At 36.9% G+C, this 24,989-nt stretch overlaps 1 protein-coding gene across 12 annotated transcripts in view; it reads right to left on the minus strand.

Annotated features, from left to right (window-relative positions):
• The window catches only part of LOC128991913 (CAP-Gly domain-containing linker protein 1-like), an 83,848-nt gene that overhangs the window by 43,266 nt on the left and 15,593 nt on the right, over nt 1-24,989 (minus strand). For 10 of the 12 annotated variants that reach the window (XM_054415220.1, XM_054415198.1, XM_054415212.1 and 7 more), the window contains one exon: nt 24,680-24,902. In XM_054415220.1, coding sequence (XP_054271195.1) covers nt 24,680-24,812 — 133 coding nt within the window. In that variant the 5' untranslated portion in view covers nt 24,813-24,902. Of the gene's footprint in view, nt 1-6,333; nt 6,422-24,679; nt 24,903-24,989 lie in introns of those variants that run through there. The other 2 variants (XM_054415272.1, XM_054415255.1) reach the window with 1 other exon arrangement.

The following is a 24,989-nucleotide window of genomic DNA, read 5'->3' on the forward strand; positions in this document are numbered from 1 at the left end:
GATACTTAAGCCTTGCTCTAGGTCTGTGCACATCTTAATACTCGTAGCCTGAACATTCTGAGAGGTTTTAGTAAACGAAAATACCTTGGAGGGTAAAATTTCCCTCAAAGTGCTAAATCTATAAGTATAAAAGAGGATGTTTGTATATATATTTGTTTGTTTGTTTGTTTGTTTGGCAGTGATAAACTCAGACACCGCTGAACCGATTGCCACGAAACTTGGTACATACGTGTGGAATGTCATGGAATAGGTTTATACACCATCAATTTCGTGATCCGTCCAATCGGCTCCGCCCCAGTGGCTCTGGAGTTTCCCATGTTAACCTTATGAGAAATGGAATTAATGAATCTTAACAGCTGTTTCAATGAAACAAGTTGGTTCTGTTCTATGATGTTCAATAGCATTAAAGTTACAAGGATTACCAACAGGGTGCAGCACTATTATTTCTTTTACATTTATGACAACAGCTAATTTGCAACCAAAAGGTGAGTGAGCGTAGCGAACGAATTTCAACCTGGAGGCGAGTTAGCGTAGCGAACGAGCTAACCTGAAGGCAATTGAGCGTAGCGAACGAGCTAACCTGAAGGCAAGTGAGTGTAGCGAACGAGCTCCAACCTAAAGGTGAGTGAGCGTAGCGAACGAACTTCAACCAGGACGTGATTGAGCCATGCGAACGAGATCATCTTGAAAATTAAGAAGTTAAACGGGGCAAAGCCCGCGGGATTATAAATAGTCAAAGGCAAGACAACGTCTGCCGGGTTCAGCTAGTGCAGTATAAGTTGTTTCCCAGTCCCCTCAATGTTAGTACCGGTATCCTCATTAAAAATAAATATAATAACTATTTACTGCCCAATATGCATGTATGAAATATGACATGAATTGTCAAACGTTTGTATTTCAACCGAGCTTTTGAAACTTAATTGAATCTGTAGAAATGTACTCATGATTTTTAAGAGACACTTGGGTACGCATTATGTTTGGATGGAAATTACAATACAGTATTATAGCTTTGACTATTAATACAACAACTTCTGTATCCAATAGTCAATGATTATAGAGATGATGAAGAATTGTAGAATGCCTACTTTTGCTTCTGACTGATCCAGCTGATTTTAGTCATCAACGTTATGATGTCAATTTCTATCGCATAGTGATAACTGAGGACACTTAAGTTTGAACGTATGTAGCCCGATTACGTTAATGCTCACAGATATGTCTCAATATGGAATCAACGATCTCGGAAATGGTAGGATACTGAATCTACTCGTCCAGGAGGATATTTATAAGCCCATATACTTAGGAAACAATCTATAAATTTTACCAAATTAATCAAACCATAGATAAATCAGCATGGTTTATCCATTTCAATGGCATTCGTTGAAATAGAATCGGATTGGCGAAATGTTAATCGCCATCACTAACGTGATACCACTTAAAACAGCACGTACGGTAATAATGTCCCAAGAGTTATGATCAACACTATTATTATACACACGGTGTGACAGTACGTATAAAACCAACAATATACGCGTGCAGAATACATAATTAAACATTGGAACACGGCAGTCTCTGGACCACGCACGGCCTCGACCTACGCCACAGTAAAATATCACCAACACCGACAACCATAAGTGATTCATTTGTTGAAAACCTCGCGTGAGTGGATGCCGAGGTAAAGTTCACCGCCTCACCTGTCCAACGCGTGCTTAACCGTGTAATTAGGCTCTACACATCATATTTACTCGCGGAGTTCAACATGTGTATATCCTGTACTTATTCCTAACCAACTATTATGACCATACGAATGTTTTAAGCCAGGTACGAATGAAGATTAGTGTAGGACAATTTTTAGACAATTTAGACAATTTAGACAATTTATTCATCGTTCAGTAATTACAAAATTACAATAGATTTCGTCAGACAGAATATATAAAGGTTACTTTTTAAAATCTAGGTCCTTGTTTTTGAATTTAACATCAAAAAAATCATCTATTTTGTACATTGGATTGATTTTACACCACTTTAACAGTTTGTCAGAGAAAACATTTAAAGGCAAAGAGCTAAAATCAACAGGAAACTTATTAAATATTTTAAGACCCAAGTAGGTATGGTAATTCTGAGTTCTTGACAGCCTTACTCTATCTAAATCTAATGTACCTCTATTTCTTGTTTGGTAACTATGGACACTATCTCTAATTACATAATTGTGGTAGTTTTTTTTAACAAAAATAGACACTTCATATATGTACAGACTAATTACAGTTAATATATCTAATTCTACAAACAATGGCTTACAATGGTCTCGTTTTCTACTACCAGTCACAATCCTTATCGCCTTCTTTTGTACTTTCAAAACATCTGTAATTCCTACTCCATTTCCCCAAATAACAATGCCATATCTAATAATGCTTTCAAAGAATGCAAAGTAGGCTAATTTTAGATAAGTGTCAGTTACATGATTTCTTAAATTACTAAGTAGGCAAACCACTCTGGATAATCGAGCACAAATAGAGTCTATATGCTGCTGCCAAGATAACCTACTATCAATGTGTATACCCAGTAATTTTACATAGTTATAGCTAACATTATCATGAGTAGAGATTAATAAACAATCGGTTTTGTCGGTGTTCAGCTTTAAACCATTCGAGGTAAACCATTTTGTTGCTTCATTTAGAGCCTGTTCGTTTAAACATTGCAATTTTTCTAAATCTAAATGACTACTGAACAAAGTGGTGTCGTCAGCATAAATACAAACACTACTACTACTAGGAACATTGAAAGACAAATCATTCATCAAAATTAAAAATAAGATAGGCCCCATTATCGAACCTTGTGGGACTCCATATTTGACCTCAGTGACCTGCGATCTCTGACTATTTACTTCTACTACCTGTTTTCTATCTTTAAGGTAAGACACAAACATATTTAATTCACTGTTTTGAAAACCGTAATGAGATAGTTTGTCCAAGAGGATACCATGTTGAACACAATCAAAAGCTTTACTCAGATCACATAATGTGATCTGAGCAAAACACCTATCTTCTAAAGCATTTAAGATCTTATTTACAATACTATCTACAGCCAGTGTTGAGGACAGACCAAGCCTATATGCAAATTGACTACTGCTAAACAAGTTGAGACATTCAAAGTAGGTACATACCTGCTTTTTTTAAATTTTTTCCAATATCTTAGCCATTGTAGGGATGCAGGATATAGGGCGGTAACTACTGGGTAAATTTTTCTCCCCGTTTTTGTATACTGGAACTACCCTGGAGAGTTTCATAAAGGAGGGAAAAACACCATCTTCAAGACATCTATTAATACAAAAGGTAAGTGGACTTAAAATTAACATAATCACAGCCTTAATTAAATTACTATTTAAACCATATATATCTCTTGTTTGAGAATTTTTTAAAGACAAAGCCACACTTAAGACCTCACTTTCAGACACTTTGGAAAATTTAAAATTGAAATCAGGACAAGGACTTTTTTTCACCATCAGATTAGCACTCAACTCGGACACTTCGATGTTTTCACAGATATCTTCAACCACTGCAGAGAAGTAGGTACTGTAGTCGTCTGGAGACACATCAGCCATGTTCTTCTGCGTGGACCTCCCAGCTGCTGAATTTATCACCGACCATGCCGTTTTACACTTGTTAGCAGACATGTCAATAAGTTCTTCATTCTTCTTCTTCTTAGCATCACAAAGAGCGGTGCGGTATCTGCCCCTCAGAGTCTTGAATAAGGTTAGGAAATTTATGTCCCCACTGGTCTTATACAAGTCATGATAAAATATTATCAACTTCTTCATTTCAGCTAGTTCGGGTGTATACCATTTACCTGGTTCCTTCTTCTTTCTAGTGGATCCTTGTAGTTTTGTTTTAGTCAGGGGGAAACATAAATTAAAATTTGATAAAAAACAGTCCCAGAAGAGGTCAAAGCATTCTTCAGTGGATAAACACGGGTCATAGACGAAATTCCAGCATACCTGGCTCAGGTTATTGCAAAAGTTGTCCATCTTCGCAGTCGTTATTCTTCTGGTATACAAAATATCAGGAGCCAGCAAGATGTTCTCTATTGAAGCTAGACTTTCAAAAATAATAGCATCATGATCACCGAGCAGAGGTTTAACAACTTTTATAGTAAAATCTGTGGATGACATATTGGTAAGTAAGTTGTCCAAACAAGCAGAACCCCTTGTCGGTATAGTATTGGCACAATAAACATTGAACTGACGCAATGTGTTTTTAAAACTTGTTACACTAGGCCTGGAAGTAGTTACATCAAATTCTGCATTAAAGTCACCACATATAATTAATTTAACCATCTTACCCCTGCTTATAAGGAAAATTAGCATTTCTTCAAGCAACTGCAGAAACCGATCCGTCTTACCATTTGGAGACCGATAGACAGACACCACAATAGCATTAAAATATTTAATTTCAACAGCTGTTGCTTCAAAGTCCTGTTCATAACAAAAATTATTTAAATCAATCTTCTTCACGGTCAAATCATTCTTGGTTATTATGCTAACTCCACCACGACTTAGGCGAGTACGGCAAAAACTATTAGCAAGTTGATAACCCGTCGGTAAGCAATAATGAGTGGTGAGTGGTGTGATCTTGTAGTCTTTTATACACAGCTGTTTAATTAATAGCCCATACAGCCAATGGCAACTAAGGGATCTACAGTTTATAGTTGGAATCCGAACCACATGTTTGCCTTGTAACGGTCTAATTATCCAGATAGAAGAACCGTTGTTCTATTAATAGTCAAAGGTAGTACTCACTAGTGCGGACGTTAATCCACACCAGAAAGTATCATATCCACAGTTCACGCCTAATATCCACAATTCGAGACCTCCGATTAGCTGGATTACAGGACGACGCAATCCGTCCCAGTCTAGTGGAATCCCAACCAGATTTTTGCCTTGCAATGGTATAATTATCAGGATATTACTGCGGATAGTCGGACTTACTAGTGTAAACGTTAATCCACACCAGGGAGTATCATATCCACAGTTCACGTCTATAAATATCCACAATTCGTGACCTCCGAGTAGCTGGATTACAGGACGACGCAGTCCGTCCCAGTCTAGTGGAATCCCAACCAACCAGATTTTTGGTATAATTATCAGGATAGTACTGCGGATAGTCGGACTTACTAGTGCGGACGTTAATCCACACCAGGGAGTATCATATCCACAGTTCACGCCTCATATCCACAATTCGAGACCTCCGAGTAGCTGGATTACAGGACATCGCAATCCGTCCCAGTTTAGTGGAATCCCAACCAGATTTTTGGTATAATTATCAGGATAGTACTGCGGATAGTCGGACTTACTAGTACGGACGTTAATCCACACCAGGGAGTATCATATCCACAGTTCACGCCTATAAATATCCACAATTCGTGACCTCCGAGTAGCTGGATTACAGTAAGACGCCACTGTCCCAGTCTACGGTATCAATAGATAAAAAAAATCTTTCACCATTTATGTTAACGTGATGGTAAAGTATAACATTCCTACAAGAATAATGCATACTTCTTACGTCCTGTTATAACATTTGGTCTTTATACCTTCAACTAGATCTAAGCTCCAAACTCCAACCTTCTCACAACGCGTCCCGGATATTTTAGCAACTCTGATTATTCTACATACAATCTCGACTTTTACAATTTTGTCACTGGATTAAACACATCATTCTACAAATCTGATAGTTACAGTTACAGTTTATATGATTAGTTTGCTACAGTATGGCCACGGACAATCCACTGCAATGCAACGCGCAAACTCGGCTTGCCTATAGGGCTTTTCTAGCAGCTTTCCCCCCCAAAATATTAAATACAAAAGCTAATTGATGTGGTAACAAAACCAACGGAATACTATTATGTTTTGTTGTCATTACGTGACAAATAGATCCGGGTCAACAAATTAAATGATTGTTGTATTTAGAAGTCAAACATCAAAAAATGTATTTTAACTATTTTATTGACAAAAATATATTTTAGTTTAACTGTTTAGAATTTGTTTAACTTTACTTCATTTTACATAAAAATTATATATACAGTATTGATGACACAAAATACAAACGAAAGCTACTAATACGAACTTGACCAAATTAAAAGTTTGCTCGATTAGATTAATCATGAAACAGCGCAGTTTCCGATGAAAAAACGGATGTACCACCAAACTTACAGGTAATTCGAATCATTTTCATTCCGACGATCTAGGGTCCAATAAATTGTAAACTAAAGTGCGTGTTAGTCGATTTATTTTACAATTATTGTTAACAATATTAATTTGATCGCTTCAACGTCCACACCCACCTGTATAAGCGCGCAAGAACGGGTCCATGGTGGCCGGCATGGCAGCGGCGGAGTGAGTGAGTCGGCGCAGCGCCTGCCAACCCCCCACCTCACCCCACACACACACGGTGCGTAGTACTAGCATACAGAGATGCGCAGTAGACCACGGTCACGGTCAAGTCTACTACAACTACTCGGTAGACAAATTACGTCATGGGGATGAGGAATCCATTCGACCAATGGTTATGGGCATGTTGACAGGGTTTCTTCCCCTTATGTTCAGACCCTTAGGTGCCTATTATAGGGTTAATACTGCTGTTAGTATGTGTTGCTCCTATAGAACTAAAAACTATGTTTTAATGTCCTCAACGTATCCACAACCGACTTGCAACATCAAAATCAGGAATAGCTAATTCGTGCTGTGAACAATTCTGTCATCAAAATTTGCGGCGAAGGACGAAAAGAGCAAGGAACCACAACTCATTCTAATATTTTAAATTATGAATATTCTCAGAACGCATAGATTAAGACTCTAAAGCAACATTTGAGGCAATCATTGTATTTGCTAAAACACAAACTACACTGTGCGCATAACACAATTCCACATATCTGACAACTAGGATGTGTAGCAAATAAATTACGTTCATCCTGTACTTGAGTCTTCTGACGAGTAGTTGGTACAGCGGTAAACGCCTTTCAAAGCCGCGGGCCTCTGGCGGACTGCTCTTAATAACTGCATATTATTCTAATGAGAGACAGGCAGGTAGGAAGAAAACCCAATCCGCCCACAGGAGGAAATCTATCTGACCTCACCCTGTCAGGGAATATATAAATATCCAGACATATAAACTAATGTATAGGCCAACAGAACAAGTCAAACCAAATGTGACAACAACACAGCAACCAACAAACAACAACAAAGTGAATAAGTGAGTGAGTGATTAGGTCAAAACAAGTGACACGATTTCGTAGTATTGTACAAGAATCTGTATTCCAAATGGATGACTAAGGATTAATTTAATTTGTATCAACATCATTGGGCGTCGAGACTTCAATGGTGCGTTTTGTTGTCTTTTTTTTTAATGTTAACTACAGATTCAGTTTTAACTATTTATTACGCTGTATTGTGCTGCTTGCTTGTATATTGTATGGATTTTGATTAGTGTTATGCTGCTGTTTAATTGTGTTACTTTGAATCGTATGGATGTTGATTTGTGTTGCTACGTACTGTATAGAGTTGCTTTGCCTATTGTATTGTTTTGCGTGTTTTCATACGTTATTTGCTGTAATTGTTGCTTTATGTGTAGTGGAATGTGCAATTGCTATTTATGCTTAAACACATCTAAATGAGCCAAATAAGGCACTTCAATGCTTTGTAGAAAAATCCTTACGCCAAAAGTCGATGTTTACTATTCAACTTGAGTGTTGTTCCTCGATTTACACGTGAGTTCTGGTGTAGTTGAACATAATTTACCGGCAAATACCACTACGTATGAACAAGTATATCAGCCCTGGCTAGATATGCACGGATATTTCGCACGTTGAATATGTATGTACGTGTTCATTTGGTATTCACACACGCCTTTGAGGAGAGGCAGTTGAACGGACTTTTAACTAGCCGCCATTTAAGCTCATAAATAACACGGAGGTTCTATCACCACGGTGCCTGAAATAACATTAACATAGTCGCTTGAAATATGTTTATGACCCAACCTGTTACAAAAGCAAAATCTGATGTTCCAGTCAATTGCAATTGCAATGCCTTTCGAGATGTGGTCTCAGTGTACGAGCCAACCAACCACTTACTACAGGAAACCCATATTGCAAGTTGATAACTATAATAACAATAAGTAGCAAGATTCTGAAACATTAACTCCAAAGAAAATGGCACCACTCGTATAAACGGGATTATAGCTGGCGCTCCCAAATCTCTCCTCGAAATTGGTGGATAACGATTAAAAGACAACCACGAAGCCAAATTTAAGGCTCTTCTACTTTTAAAAATATTCAATGTATCTGACAAACTTGCACGTTATTCACGTACGTATATCGCTAGTAAAGCTTCGAACAACTATTCAAAGCTTTTAAATGGGCCCAACAAACAATGAATATTGGATTTTTAACCGTTTCAGGAATAAAAAGTATTTGTTGTGAATTTCTTTGGTCGATGACCGGATGATTTGAATTTTGCCAGTTATATAGCTAGACAAGTTTTGAAGCCTTAAAATGGACCCAATGACCCTTGATTGGAAAAGTTAACGATTTCCGATTACAGATCATATTTTTAATATTTCGCATTCAATAATCCTTTTCCTTACTTGTTTTTTCCTTCAGATTATCCACGAACTTCACCTACAAGTAATTTTCCTCCAATCTGCCATCAACATGTTAATCAGCATCAACGTTAATGTATTCAGCATCAGATAGAAGAAAAAGTGCAGAAAGGGCGCAACTTGTACACACAGCCACAACAGTTCATCGCGATCAGACAACGGATAAGTCACGACTTGAGGCAGTGAGGCACTCCCCCGCCGCCCACATAGATCAGCTGTTAGCTGTGGTGTTGTGGTGTTTCTGTTGAGATGGATGAGTTCGCGGCCTTGGCGTCGGCTGTAGAGGAGCGCCGCGACCCGCGCATGTCTAATGTATTCATAACTCAAAACACGGCGCAATCGCAACACCGAACACCGCCGAACAATAACAATACCCCGACCACTTCCTAGCTACGCCCACCTCTGTACACACTGGGTTCGCAGAACGTGGCGGAATGTGACGCAATCAGGCGTTCTAGGTAAACACATTGACTAGTGACATAAAACACATCATATTATGGCTACACAAAGTTAGATCAACAAGGATCTAAACAACTCCGAACCGCAACCCCTTTCGGAACTGATTCTTCCTTCCCGGTCATAAAAATAAATACAAAAACTTATGAATGAGTGCACAAGACGAATATCACACCAGCGAGTGCGTTGGCATAATCAGGACATGATCTAAAATCAGGGTCTACTTAGTAGTGGAATTATATTAATATCAAAGTCTCCTCCACCTGTTAACGTCTTCCACGATAAAATCACAGACATATTGTTATAGTCTGATAGGTCTAAAGCATTTGTGCCCGGTGTGGGGCGGCAAAGGATGTTGATATGGCGGAAAATAGCATTATTTCATAAAACGTAACCTCCGAATCCCAGCTGTCTTGAAGCTTGAATTAGTCTATTTCACGCGATGCATAATCGAAAATAACAAGTCAACAACACACCGTACCACTCACACAACTTACATGCGTCATGTAAATTCCTGGACAAAACTATAGCGGCAATTAAAGGTCTGACCCATTAGCATGTGAAATGCTGCGTGTCCTTTGGCTGAGGCTGCTATGTAGGCGAGGTAGAGAGGTTTTTCCCACAACACAACACAACCGACCAAACATTGTGTTCGGTGTCGAGGTCGATTTCGAGCATCATCACAAAAACTTTGTTGATTCGATAAACTGCCAACGCCACACACGCCTTGGGCGACTCTTGCAGACTCATGCGAGGAGCTCAAATGTATTAGGGTCAGACTATGATTTTATCGTTACCGAAGATCAGAAATGTATGGGATTAGGTACTGAGTTTTTAAAAACACATTGATTTATTGTTGTTGTTTATTGTCTTCGCAAATTTTGGATAGATGTTTCAGTAAGATTAAATCCCTGGGTTATCCCATACGAATAGTTAGTAAAAGAGACGTCAACGCGCAGAATTGTAAGGAAATCTAGAAGGTATGCTTCAATGATAAAAATTGAATGTCAAAACTTGGTCAGCTGTCGAAAATACTCTAGTGATTTCGACAGAGCGGCCATATCTCGTAGGTCACGTTTCGACAAGATACAAAAAAGAAGGAATTGGCAGAAATAAATCAAGCAGAAACGAAGAGTCGAAAAGCCAACACGATTGGAAGCAAACAGGAGAAGAGAGACCTTTTCGTTTGTGTCTGACTATGAAAAAGAACCATTGTTAAATGGTGAATGGTAATTGTTAAATGGCGAATTATGCACTTTGAACCTAGATTGCTTAGCAGATGATTCAAGATTTTGAATAGTTGAAGATGACAGATGATGCACTGACTGTGGATACCAGATACTTCACAATCCATGCTTGTAATCCGATACATACGATGAGGAAGACCAAAGAAATTTAAAGAAATAACTAAGAGAGAAGACAAGGGGCCCTGGAAAAAGATGAGCGTTCGACCATAGATTAAACATACTCCCTCTAAGGAATATGTTTTAATGTGCCCTTAGAGGGAGTATGTTTAATCTATGGTTCGACTGTCAGATTTACAGGAACCAGAAACTTAAATCAAGAAATTTAGAAAACCCAATAAACTGAAAGATGCATACAAACAAAACGAGAATAATTGATTCCAATCATCCAGGTCTTCGGTGCAGGACATATGGGTGGGGGAGGGGCGCGGAAGACTGCCCCCCGGAAAACTACCCCCCCCCCCAAGCAGGTTCCTACGTCATATTGACGTCAGAGACCGGGGGGGGGCAGTTTTCCAGTCACGGACACTCAAATTTAGTTGTCAAACAGTTCTAATCTAACCTAATCTAACCTAACCTAACCAACCAAACTTGCTGTAAAATTTCGAAAATCGAAAATGTTTTATATTCACCACATGCATTTTCTATTATCCAACGGAATTACTCGAATTAAAATTAAAATTACATAGCATGATTTGTCTAGGGGGTAGTATTCCAGTCGCGGACACGGTTTCCATATTGGTTAGTTAGCAGATTTTGTGACGTCACGTTTCACCTGGGGGGTAGTTTTCCGGGGGATAGTATTCCGCATCCCCACCCCGGCAACGCTGGAAGAAACTAAGAGAATCGAAGAAGATTGTCCAGGAACGTGGGTAGAGCCGGTACTCGTGGACATTTAGATACCAATATGGACGCTAGATAAATAATTACACACAAATTCTCATTGCTACTTCTGGTAAAAATACCCCAGCCTGTACACAGCATACGTAGGTCTGAGTTTGTCTTGTTGTATGGTGTTGGTACATTGGTTGTGTTAATTCACACTTGAGTAAACATTACATCTCGACGCATGTTTACATTTCCCACGTTTTATTGGCTATTTCATATTCGGACGTGTGAATAGTGAATGCAAACACCCCGCGATGATCTGGTAGCAGTGTTGATCTATTATGGGTTTACTTTACAACAGTTCACAGTTCGTTTCGTAAACTCTGCCTGCAATAACCGCAGTACAACGTCACCCAGCCCCAATCCTAATTATTATTTTTAATAATTGCAATTCCAATTGATACTTTAAATACAGTTATTCTGGAACACTAGATAAAGGACGACTACAGTTAAACTATAAATACCCCCGCCGCAGCAAACCTGCAGACTGTGCGAATTTCCATTTGCCTGATTGGATTTACACTAAAATGTCTTAAGAATATCGAAATATCACATTTATTCCCTATATAATTAGTTTAACGAGTACTAAGGTTTGCAACAGGGAGGGTGAAAAAGTTTTTTTTGTCAAATGTTAATAGTTTTAGTAAGATATGAATGTATTTTACAAACTTGATCAAAATATGTTCATAAACAAGCAAACTACAGTACAACAGTTTACTTATTCTCCATAAGAATAACATAGGAATTTTAAATTTACACTTTTTTGGATTTGTTCCGTAATTATTAGGCACATGATAACGCTTCAATATTCAAAATTATTTGTTTTATTATGCTCTAAAGAATGGTTTGGAAAGAAATTGCTAAATTTTATTTTTTTTGGGTCAAAAATGTAAAAAACCAATTTATACTCTATAAAAACCTGAACCCCAGTTCCCATAGTCGGATCAAGCTGGTTCGCGAACTCGTTCGAATAAATGTAGGTTTACACGTTTATACCAAATTTCATCAAAATCGGATCATTTTTGCTCGAGTTGTCATGCTAACGGACACATATATAAATATATATAATTTGAAGGGATGGTGTATTTGACCTCTAGGGACATCAAAACAAAAAAGTTAATCGGTCCCGGGTCCAGGTCTTATTATGAGACCTACGGTAATAGCTTATTCCCTATACAATAATTATGTATGGGAAATTCGCTGAAACCCCAAAAGTTTGATCAGAACGAAGACAGAATGGAATGCGATGTTTAGAATTAATGTCGACAATTGGAAAATAGTCACTTTATAATGGAATTTGAAGGAACTAAACATCTTCAAGTAAAACAGGTGGTTATATTTGACTTGAATAAGTCCAAAGCACGCTACGTTAAGTAGAAAAAATCTGAAAGGACACAGTAACCCTATTTTAGTTATTTAAATCGATAAATTCTAACCTCTAATAAATGTTAACAAGTGTTATTCATTCGGTCGGGGTAATTATTCAGTTCACTCAAGAGTCGCGATAGTTTTACAATCGTTACGATATAATACGATAGTTAAGTGACGTCATCATCACGTCCGACCGTCGCAACAGTTCGTCTAATCTCCGCTAGGTGTCACTGACATCAAGGTCCGCAACAGTTCGTCTAGTTTCCGCTAGACGCCACTAGCCTCGACATCTACTAAATCCATCGTAGTTTCTTTATTTATTTGTATTATAAAATAAGTAAGCCCCAATAAACAAATTTATCTCCAACTAAAAAAATCACCAGTTAAAACCTTAACAAATGACAGCTTTACGATTTAAATCCGCCCTAGTTTTCAAAGAAAGCCGTGTATCCGCTCATACATTCTCGCTGTGATTTTTGAGAAGCTAGAACATGACTACCCCGTTTGGCTCACTACTACCATTGACTATAAATTTATAGTCAATGCTACTACGATATGTTAAAAACACTTGCTTGCTTAAAAAGCTAAGCTTGCTTGCTTGCTTAATTTTGTTTGAAAAGCCGAAAGTCGAGTTCTTTACCTAGAACCGATGATTGGCTTATAAATGTATAAACATAACAATAAATTAAATTTGCTATCGTGTCGTCGATCGAAAAATATGTTATCGTAGGCGTAGGAAAATTAATGAATTAATCAAATTTGAATGGAATAATCGGGCCAATCATGTCTAATAAAGGTTTGCTTAATCAGGCGATTGGTAATAGCCATTATTCGAAATTGTTTATTGAGACTGTTATAGACTGTTTACAATCATAGTTATGGTCCGTTTCACACTGACACTGTAGTTGTAGGCCTATAGGGAATTAAATTTTCATGTCCCGGTTATATGCCTAAGTCAATGTTAGCATCAGATTGATTATCAATTGGGCTGGGGACGCCACCTACACCTAGGTGCGTATTTTAACCCAAAATATGAGTGAATTATTAGTGTAAAATGGCGTGGGATGATTTAGTGTAGATATGCTACTGACTAAGATCAGCTGTTTCATTAGCCAGGAGCATTTATAATCCAGGAGCAGTCCAATAATCGCAAAGACAGTAAAAGTTTAGTCCAGTTTCGAACCACCAAAAAGCTACAAAATTGTCTCTAGATCGATCCGGCAACCTTTCGATTGTCAGGAGAGCACTATTACCACTCAGCTACCCAGTACTTTAAGCCAAAGCTACACTAGCGGGAAATAATAATTTAAACACGAATAAGCAATTATACGACCTCGCGACCTTTTAAATTCAATCCAGCGTTGAACCGCCTCCGGACTGACCGCGCCCAAAAACTGGGACTGGCCAAAACTGGGCAGAACACGTCATGGTGACGACGAGAAACCCCATAACACACCCCATGATGGTGTCCAACAGGTACGAACCGACAACATCGTATCAGTACTCAGTGGATTGGAAGTGAGCTGGGTTTAAAATGAACATGTTGACTCATAAAGTGTAGGTTGCTCATGGTTTGTAAAAACACATTATGTAACAATGGTTGATGGGAACTTTTCCGTAAATTCACTGCCACGCATTTCTGTCAGTTAGGAATGTTAATAATCTACGAACCTCAGGATTAGGTTGTTTCAATTTTAATTTCAGGGTTCGGTTTGGTTAGAACGAAGACATAACTTAACAGTGTAATTGTTACATAAAAATTATTTAGAGGTGAATTAGTGGGATAGGACCGACTGATAATTGATATTTCATTTTGAACGGAGCACATATTTAAGTTATATTAATACTCTGAATAATGTGCAGTCCGTGTTTTGTGTACAGCCCAAAACTGCGTACAACCACAACCCAGCGAGCACAGTAGCACAGTGTTTATTCTCTGCTCGCTGGTATGACTTTAGTGACAGTCTGATATTGTTGCACAATTAATTTGTTTGTTGATTGATAAATTTTCGTCACTACGACGGGCCTATTTTGGTATTCACTTATTGTTTTAAAACACAAATACGCAACGTGGTGTCTTATTTCTTGTGTCCGACCTCTCAATAAAAGTACCACGAAATTTAGAACAGAAACAGTATGGATAATGAACACGAACCAATGATGACACTACCACTAAAGTGTAATTTATTAATATTTAAATGGAACTGTCAAACTTGTGACAGCTATTACAGAATCTCCACAGGAAATTTGTCATTTATTTCCACGACTTTCCATGACCATTCACCATTGATTTCCATGACTCACGAATACTAAAAAATTATTATATAAATATAGGCCTACTCACGAATAATACTGCCTAGACAAGTTATTTCACAGTGTATACTCATTCTGAAATATGTAGTAACAGATAACAATGGAGAAATAGGCCTACATTTTGCTTAAATATGGCAGTCAAAATAAGGAAGGAAAAAATAATACCCAGCCTCCACCGTCCCCACAGCTGGCCAAGTTCTCTCTACACTTTATTTTTTCAAAACTCATAAACTACGGTAATACAACTGTAACAAATTTAACTGTTGCACAATTGTGAAAAATCCTGAAAAATGCTACAATAGTCGGGGTTTTGGCTGACTAGAGCATTGAAAAGTTCCCTCAAATCCATCCATCATTGGGGATTTCCATGACTTTCCATGACCTTTTGCCCATTTCCATGACTTTCAATGACCAGATTTTTTGTCCATGACTATCCCTGACTTTCCAGAACGTGGACACCCTGTATTAGTATAAACATTGAGGCCAGTGACCCTCATTTGTTTATGTTTATTATCCACACCCTTCTATTCTAATACTCGTGAAACGCACCAACAAAAACAGCGTCAAATCTTACCATCCCCCGTGTCGAATTGTAAATCTGAAATTCAATTCAAAATCCAAAACATTTCCTGTTTGGCTACTTCAGCGCGGAGGTGCTAGGTATGACAATCAGCTGTTTTCAACAATGGAGGATACATCAGCTGACATTGACAGCTGTAAATAAACAAGTCACCGCTCCACTTCTATTTCAGGTCCGCCGGCCCACACGCCTCGATCACGTCATAGCAAAATACAGCGAGAACTGCCGTGACGTCGTACAACAATATAAAATATCCAACATCACAATTAATTATAGCGCAGACCTAGGGCACGTGTACTCTTCATCTTTAAAAATAATGGCAATGCTGCGACAATTTGACACTTGTTTTATATTTTATGGACACAAGTTTGTTTCGCGTTTAGATAAAATAATTTGCTTCATAGTTTAGAAGTAGACATTCCATCAATAAGGACCAGCTATAGCCAAATTTAAAACTGATAATTTGACATTATAAAATGGCTCGATCAGTTTAGTTTCAAAATAAGGGTTTCCCTGTTGCATCCCTTTTCCAGCCGTCCTACGTAACCAATTTTTACGACTGGTGGTCATTAAACCCAGCGCAGCGCACCTGCGAATGGTAAAGGTTATTAGGGCTTCGCCCCTCTCACGTGTAATTTATTTCTAGAGTCCTCTTTCAAAAGTCAAGTTATGCTGACAAACCTACTTTGCAACGATTTTAAATGTGAATAACTGGCCCTTCAGTTGAATGTTTGACCACAGTCAGATAGTAAACGAGAGACGAAACAGTTTTTGCAAATGGATTTAAAATAGTCTCGGCTACTGTACAATGGTATTACATTGTATAGCAAATGTCATAAAAATGACAAGGTAAAAGAAAACAACACCCATTCAAACATACATCACATACACACTCTCATTGATTCATTAGTTTGAACTTTTAACAAATGCAGGCTAATATAAAATACCCCCGCCGCAGCAAACATGCAGACTTAGCGAATTTCCATTTGCCTGATTGGATTTAAACTAAAATGTCTCCTTAAAAATATCATATTTATTCCCTATTTAAACAGAATTAGTTTAATGAGTACTTAGGTTTGCTGCAACAGGGAGGGTAAAAAAGTTTTTTTTAATGTAAAATGTTAAAAGGTACTGTGGTTTAGTAAGAAATTAATGTATTTTCCAAATTTGATCAAAATATGTTCATAAACAAGCAAACTACAACAGTTGACTTATTCTCCATAAGAATAACATGATAATTTTAAAGTTACGATTTTTTTTAATTTTCTCCGTAACAATTAGGCGCATAATAACTCTTCAATATACTAAATTATTTGTTTTTTTGAGCTCTACAAAATGGTTGAAAAAGAAATTGTGAAATTTTGTGTTTTAGGGTCAAAAATGGGAAAACCCTATTTTTACCCCATAAAACCCCCCATAAACCCCCGTTCCCATAGTCCGATCATGCTGGTTCGCGAACTCATTCAAGTTTATCCCGCCTTACACCTTCAAACCAAATTTTATCAAAATCGGACAAAAATTACTCAAGTTATCGTGCGGATGGACACACATGAGACCTACGGTAATAGCTACTTCGCTATAGGGAAATTCGCTAAAATTAACATTTTGAACAACTCGAATCAGAATCAGAATCAGAGCTGTTGACGAGGTCACATAGGTCTATCAACGGTGAGTTAAAAGTTACGACAATTTGTAACCTAATTGGTGTAAGTAAATCACTGGTATACGGTGTAGGGTAGAGCTACAATCTTGTACTCTTAAATTTTATTCATGGCAAATTTGTAGTCTTATTTACCAATAAATGCCGTAAACAAACATACTCTTTACAAGTACCCTTGTTATGATATTATCATTGACTATATAGTCAATAATATTATTCATGACTACTTTTAATATCCTTAAAAAGAGGTGACGCAAGCAAAACGCACCGCAGTCCTGCACATAAACTACCAGCTGAATGAAGGAGTTGAATGTTAACAATGTTGATCACCAACTACAACTACTGAGTGATAAAAGGTCAATTGAAATAATTCAACAGTGGTAAATAACACCATGTTTCCCATCACATAGGTTCCAACACGACCCATACATAATAACATGCCTATTTCAGAGCACCACAGATGTTTTTTAATGGTGATGTAAAATGGGAAATGAGTTTTTCATTGGAAAAAACCTAAAAAACAAATCTGATTGCAAAATAAAATTCTAGATAATCCCAACAATTTGAATGCAAACCTGTTGTAAGATGGTACACAATTAAAGGCTTTTGATAAGATAAACCAACAACAGATGAGCAAAGATGTTTAGTAACAGCTTCAGATGGGATTATATTGTCAGATAAAAACAGAACGATCATTGTCTGAGATAAAAAGTGACAAAAGACGAAGCTAAAAATGTACACTTCACTGGGTAGGTATTGCTGGAATTTTCCCAATAACATATTCACCGAGTTTTTAAAAAGTTGGCGAAGTTTACTGTGATGTTGAGCTACATACCATTTCTCTCTCTTAAAACGTATAGTGCATTAACAAAAGTAATTTACATGAACCTCATAGGTCAGGTCCCTACATTCTCAAAACATTATTCACATCATTTTTAAGTTAAACCAAATCTGCAATTATAACTGACACTTTTGAAAAGCATTGTCATACTTTCAGGACACTGAAAAAGTTAATAGGCTTACTATTGTAGTGTACTACTGCAAAGGATCATTTGAAGCAAGGCATAAACCATTTAGCTGAAAACAAGAGGTCTAAGCTTGAAATCCAAATGTAGCCTAGACAAATATATAGAATAGTAGGCCCTGTATATAAATGTAGAACAATCTGGATACAACTTCGCTTGAGATTACGGGAATGCGGAATATTACCCCTTGGAAAACCACCCACTCCCCACCAGGTGAAACGTGATCACGAAATCAGCCAACTAAAAAATTTGAGAGCCGTGTCAGCGACTGGAATACGAATTAATAAGAATAAGAAATAAATAATAAGAAATAATAAGAAAGAATAAGAATATGAATTAAAGTTAATTTCATACGTAATAATTACCATTGTAATTGTTATTTTGTTATTCAAATAATTCTGTTTTATAACAGAAAAGACATGTGGGGAATAGGCTATCAAACAGAATTTTGAAATGTTAGGCCTATAGCAAGTTTGGTTAGTTAGGTTAGGTTAGTTTAGAACAGCTTGACAACGAAACTTGAGTGTCCGTGGCTGGAAAACTGCCCCCCCCCCTCGATCTATGATGACAACATGACGTAGGAACCTACTTGGGGGGTAGGGGGTGTTGTTGCATGGTGGCACACTTCCGGCAACTTGAAATTAAAAAATTTTGATGACTTTTATATTTACAGATTTAAGTTTATTAAGTTAGTAGTTTCATACTTTTGAATGTTGTTTAAATAAACGTAAAGTGTATAAATGGGATGTCTAATAAATCATGATCTCCCTTCCTAGCTTAAAACAATGCTGCGGTTTTCTACAATTAAGTCATCAGACCACCACCGAGGGAAGGAGATATTATTAAATACCTTAGCTGGAAAACCCACACACACACACGAGTACTTAATAACAATCCTCTCATATCTGATCACCAATACAATGGGGCATTAGTTTCAATCAAATGGAAAATCACGACAATAGACAGCACAGCTTTGATTCTTCCTTGAAACGATTCTGTTAAGCCGTTGAAAGGTGCTTTGTTCCACCACAGTGTGAAATATTAACTGTCAAAATATTCTCATCTCCATTCATATTTGGCTTGAAATACCTACATTCGTATGGTCACAATTTCAAAGTAAAGTATAAAGTATGTGTGTAAGAAGAGATAGAAGTAGCCTAGTTTTGTGTTCTTTTAGCATTCATCATTCATTACATGTACCTCAAAATCAGTAACCACACGGCATCACAGAAAACGTACTACTATAACCCAGAATACCAACCGCATGGTAAAAAGCATTAAGCGTTTTGAGAGAGCTTTGCCTGTCAATCCGTAGACAGTGCCATGCAATAGCATAGCAACGCTGGTGGCGCTGCCTACGGATTAACAGGCAAAGCTCTCTCAAAACACTTAATGCTTTTTACCATGCGGTTGGTATTCTGGGTTATAGTAGTACGTTTTCTGTGACGGCATGGAGGAACTTTTACCAGTCAGTTATATTCATAACTACAGTTAACTAGTGCTATGTGTTGCAATAATCCAAGCATATTCAATATGCTTCTAGAACTGTTCGCAACCGTCAGCAATTTATCTAACCAATTTCTAGACAAAAAAAACAAAAAAATATTTAAATTATAATGCATATCTTTCATTTGCCGATGTTGAATGTTTTTTTAAGGTATTATGTAAAAAATGCACAATTCACTATAGATCAAATCTTTTAGAATGACATGCGGTATGTGCATTCACATTAGAACCCTTGCCCACCACTATAGCTTTTGTTATAATGTACAGTACTCTATGAAATTGTCTTTCTAATATATGAGGGATATATCCGTAAATCAAGCTCCCGTTGTAACCAAGCAAGATATAGTTTGAGTCTGATACCAACGTCATGTTCCTTACTTTATTTACTGCATACTCGGTCAAGTGTCAATTTCATTCAGAGATTACTTTTAATACTATGAGTGGACAAACCATCCCATAAGAGTGTGAGCCAGAGAATAGTTGTGAATGAAGTAAGGAAGGATCCATCATGACATTTCGCTTGATTGCGACTAAGCTGGATGGAGACCTTAATTTACAGACCCTCCTAAAATATTTTTTCATCACTCCGTAACGAAAGTAACTATTTTCGATAACAGCTGACATCAATGAAAGTAGTCGTTTTCCAAGCTCTAATTTAGGGCGAGGGAAAATCGATCAGCTTATTTTCCCTTGCTCTAAATTTATTTTCCCTCGCTCTCAATTAGTTCTCCATTTTTTCACTATGCGCGCTACTAGTGTTTTGTTACGGTTTAGTTTAATGATTTGAGCTGTGTGTGTTGTTAAAAGTAGTTTTATACTTTTATTTTCATTTTTAAGCCAAATTTATTGAGAAAAATACGTAGGTTTCCTTTTAGAAGATTTTATTTTATTTTGATGTTCAATCAAATTAATTGAGAAATAATAGTTGTAATATTACTGAGGTCTGCTATTCTGTGTTTGTGTATTTATGCGTCGTGATGAAAATTATCGTTCATAACTCGTACCAAAAGTTATTATCCGGCACTTGCTCCATTATTCCCGTCCTCGGCTTCGCCTCGTACGTGAAAATAGTTCTCACATACTTGGCTTCGCCACGTGAAATTGGGGTTCCCTGTGTTCAGCTTCACCTCACAATAAAACTTGAGCGCGATGGAAAATGCCACTTTCGGTCCTAGTAATGAAATATACTATTTCAAAGTAGGGGAGAAAAGTGATGGGGGAATTTTTCTGTCACTCTCTTATTATACTCACTAAAGGCTGTACTAATTGACAAGATGTACCTAATTTACCTTTTACATTCAGTGCTAAATTTAATTTAAAGACTTTATGGAATACAAAATACCACATAGTGGGTTGTAACAGTTGAAAAGATTTACATTTTACAAATTTAACTTAAAAAGGTCCCACTACACCAAAATATCCCGCTCATTAACATGAATAACATTTTAAATCTTTCTGTACAATGACCAGCGTGATGTAATTTAAAAAATTAAATTGTAACTAGCTAATATTCTGAATGGCTGAACCCAGTGCGAGAAAATAACTCTTAACAAAACACCACAAAGTGCACAAGTCTAATTAAACGCCAATGCCACGGTGTAAGACAAAGGAAGCGGTCTTACAGGTTACCGAAAAGGAAACTCCAGTTTTAGCTTCATGACTCACTCTCTTGCTATATAAGTGCATTCCTGCACACTGCCTGACCTAGTGACTTTTTATACATTACGTACGTGACATTGTGCAGCCCATACTGATACGACGGGGACAACAGGCTAAATGGATGGTTTCACATGATCTATGAATTGATTTTACACTAGACTGACTTTGGAATAATTAAGTTTGATATGATCAAATAACATTACGTCTAGGTGAAAAATATATTTCTATAAATTAATTCTTAAGTTAATTTTTAAATGTGTTATTGTGTAGGCCTATTTTTTTATTTGTTTTTTCCGACATATGTAGGTTTAGTGTAGGTATTTTATTTTTAACAAGGAAATAAATCTGAATCTAGGTTAAGTAATATGGCAAATAAAAATTTTGTAATTCAGCAAAATATTTAAGAAACAAATATTAAGTCGTTCCATGAAATATCATTCTATGGCTATGTAAAAGATGTTTTAAATACATTACTTAAAACACATTAACTAGGTACCACATTTAAATCACAAATTCTTCAATCCCAATATACATTTTATACAATATCCTGATTGCCTTAGAACATTATACATAGTTAACTAAAAATCCCGTCTCTTGTTTATGGTCCAAACTGAAATAGTCTTGATTTAGCTTTTAGTTCAAGTGTACTCTTGTAATCAAAATTACTAGAGCAACATTTTGTCGGTTTGGACACAATATTTTTTACAATTAGCTTTTAAGTTCAAATATGTTATTTCAGCTAATACAACGGTGCTGTTTTCAGTTTTCACATTGACGCCTTGAGAGTCTAGTGTCGCTGGTGACATCAACAAATGATGCAAATTTATGTACACACAGAGTTGCGATTGTTCTGGCAAATGTGACAGTGTGTTGATGTTGTGTAAAGGAAGCTGTGGCCTACTTTTCTTTTTACTGCAATTCAAATACTCTTTGGCTCATGTACATATGAAGAATGAATGTATTTCCTAAAAAGCGAAATTAAAAAGGAGTACATCTCGGAACTAAACTGACCAAATTCCAATGTCCTGTTTGGAATAGCAGTACAATACATTTAAGCCAAACAAATTAATATGGATTAGGCTACATTTTAAAACAGCAAAAAAAGCTATCAGGACACTGTTGGAGGGGTGTTCAGGGGTGACACACGTTTGTACAAAATTTAATCAAAATAGGTTACTGGACTGCAATTATTTATGTACTTGAACAAATGGTGTGTTTATCGAAACAAGAAGTAAATCAGTCTTGGGGCTACTTGTAGGGCTTTCTATAAGAAATATGGTAATAGCTTGGTCATGGGAAATGCGCGAAAAAGAATCAGATTTTAATAAGTTTAAGAAATTGCTCAATTATCACATATTAAATTACTACTACAATTGCTGCCAGCAGGATTAACACTATTCCATACCTATGTAAAGAAATATGAATCAAGATTAACAATATAGGTTTAGGAGGAAGTCAGTGTAAGACAAATAATTCATTCATTCCCCGCTGCAAACATCTAGCTCATAGAAGTTTGCTGTCGTCAGCTGTTTTACTAGGTACAGCAAATTCAAATGTATATTATTGTTTCAATACTATATTTTAGACTAATCCCATTGGTAAAAGTAAAACTATTGGGGCAGATTGTGCCTGTATTTTTGGACATACCTCTTTAATTACAACAAAAAGTAATACAATCTCTAATTTACATCACCAAATAAGCAATGATTAAATGATAAAAAAACGAATAACAATAATTGGGTTGTCACAGAACTTTTGAAAAATAATTCTCACATTTTTCCCACTCGTGATTCTTGGTTGCCAAATGCACCAAAATTCAAATGATTTAAGTCTTCTAGTCATAACAGGTGTACCAGGATTTCAGAAGGTTGCATTACTGTACGACTTTGTTAATGCAGTCTCAGTCGTAACATTAGACAAGAATATAAAATCATTTGTTTTAAGTGCAAGCATTGATCATTAGGTTACAATCCTAGAAAAGTCTTCTTGACATGAACTAGGCATAGAGATTAAAAAATTCAATTTTGTATAAAAACGTGTTACAGATTGGGATAACTGAACGTTGGATTGTAATAGGTGCTGTTGGGACCACTAATTAATCTAATAATGTTTAAAATTTACATCACTTGTTTTTAACAATTTGATACGGAAGTAAAACAGAAAAACGGCGTGAGAGGCAGCACGGCTGGACAATAAGAGAATCAGATTAAGCCATGAAGGCGACCGAGCTTGACTACTATTATGTGTCGATTCAGTGGAGCGTGGTGGACACACCCAGCCATCTCATCACTATAGACTACTAGACTGTAGATGAGGGAAATAAGACAATCAGTGAGGAGTCTCTATTAGTAAAGTATTTTACAGTCTGAGATAATTGTTGACAGCAATACCCTCTTGATATGGTTGAAAATTAAACACGGTAAATGTAACATACATCATTGACAATAAATAGTTTACAAGTAGGCCTACACTTACCATCCTACTGTAGAATATAAAGCTTGTTTATCTAGTGTGTTTTTATTGACGTTGAGGTGCTAGTGTTGGACAAAATGTTTCCTCGGCGTAAATGTTATGATTTATGCTCTACTGTGTGGTTATACAACATAATTACGAAGATTTAATTAGGTGAACTATTTTCTGAGAAAAGTTGGTAGCTTTTAAATGGATTGAAACTGGAACTCATCTGACCTTGATCATTGGGCTTTTAAAGATAGGTATTATGCTTAGTCAGTAACTAAGCTACACAGTTTCAGCAGATTTTACAATTAGTTTAAAGGTTTTGTTGGGCGTAACAAAGTATTAGGTAAGTTACATTCATCGCTACACCACGTTCGATGGTTTGGTCGTATCACAGAACATGAGGCTTGATTGTTCTGTTGACAAGAGGTGTCAGCATTCTATCTGACGTGTATGATATCACATCCGTGGTGTGGGGGCAGTCAGTCGGATTGGAAGAGTGCAAGGGGTGTAAAATGGGAACTCGTGGTCGCGTCTTTCCGCTATATTTCTCTCCCCGCAGTCGTCCATGGAGTGGACTTTTTTTAATTTTACTATAGAATTATAGTAATTTTAGTAAGTTAACAAGTGGAAAATCATTCTGAATTAACTCTTTTTAAACGATAAACTAAATATTTTAATCTTAACTCGGTTTTCCTTTATTCAATACTCCGCCGTCCCTGTGCATGCGTAGTCATCACAACAGAACCAAACATTAAAATATTTCAAGCATTTAGCACTACCCTTTATAGCAGCCAACTTCAGTGAATGTATCAAGGTCAGTTCAGGTACACATGATATGTCAACGTAAATTGATATTTCTGCATGTTACTCACTGGCTTTTGGTGGACTGGGTGGAACAGCTGGCTTGGGTTGCTGGTTGGCACACAAACGCCCCAACTTGGAAGGAGGTTTCAGTCCAGAGGGTTTTGGACCATCCATCGGTTTCTTTTTATCTTCCTCACTCATTGTGACCGCACTTTTACACTGTATTTTCCACAAATTCACACTAAGTTACCACCTGACTATTAGTTTTCATACTGAAGAAGAGGACTGCATCTGAAACAAAAAATTATATTAAAAATAGCAAAAACACACAAGGTAAAATTCATCTTTGTCTTAAGGTACCGGTACTTGCAATGTCGA

Source organism: Macrosteles quadrilineatus, unplaced genomic scaffold, assembly GCF_028750875.1.
Source record: "Macrosteles quadrilineatus isolate MER2022 unplaced genomic scaffold, UCM_ALF_1.0 Scaffold_1__1_contigs__length_201487025, whole genome shotgun sequence".
Lineage (NCBI taxonomy): Eukaryota > Metazoa > Arthropoda > Insecta > Hemiptera > Cicadellidae > Macrosteles > Macrosteles quadrilineatus.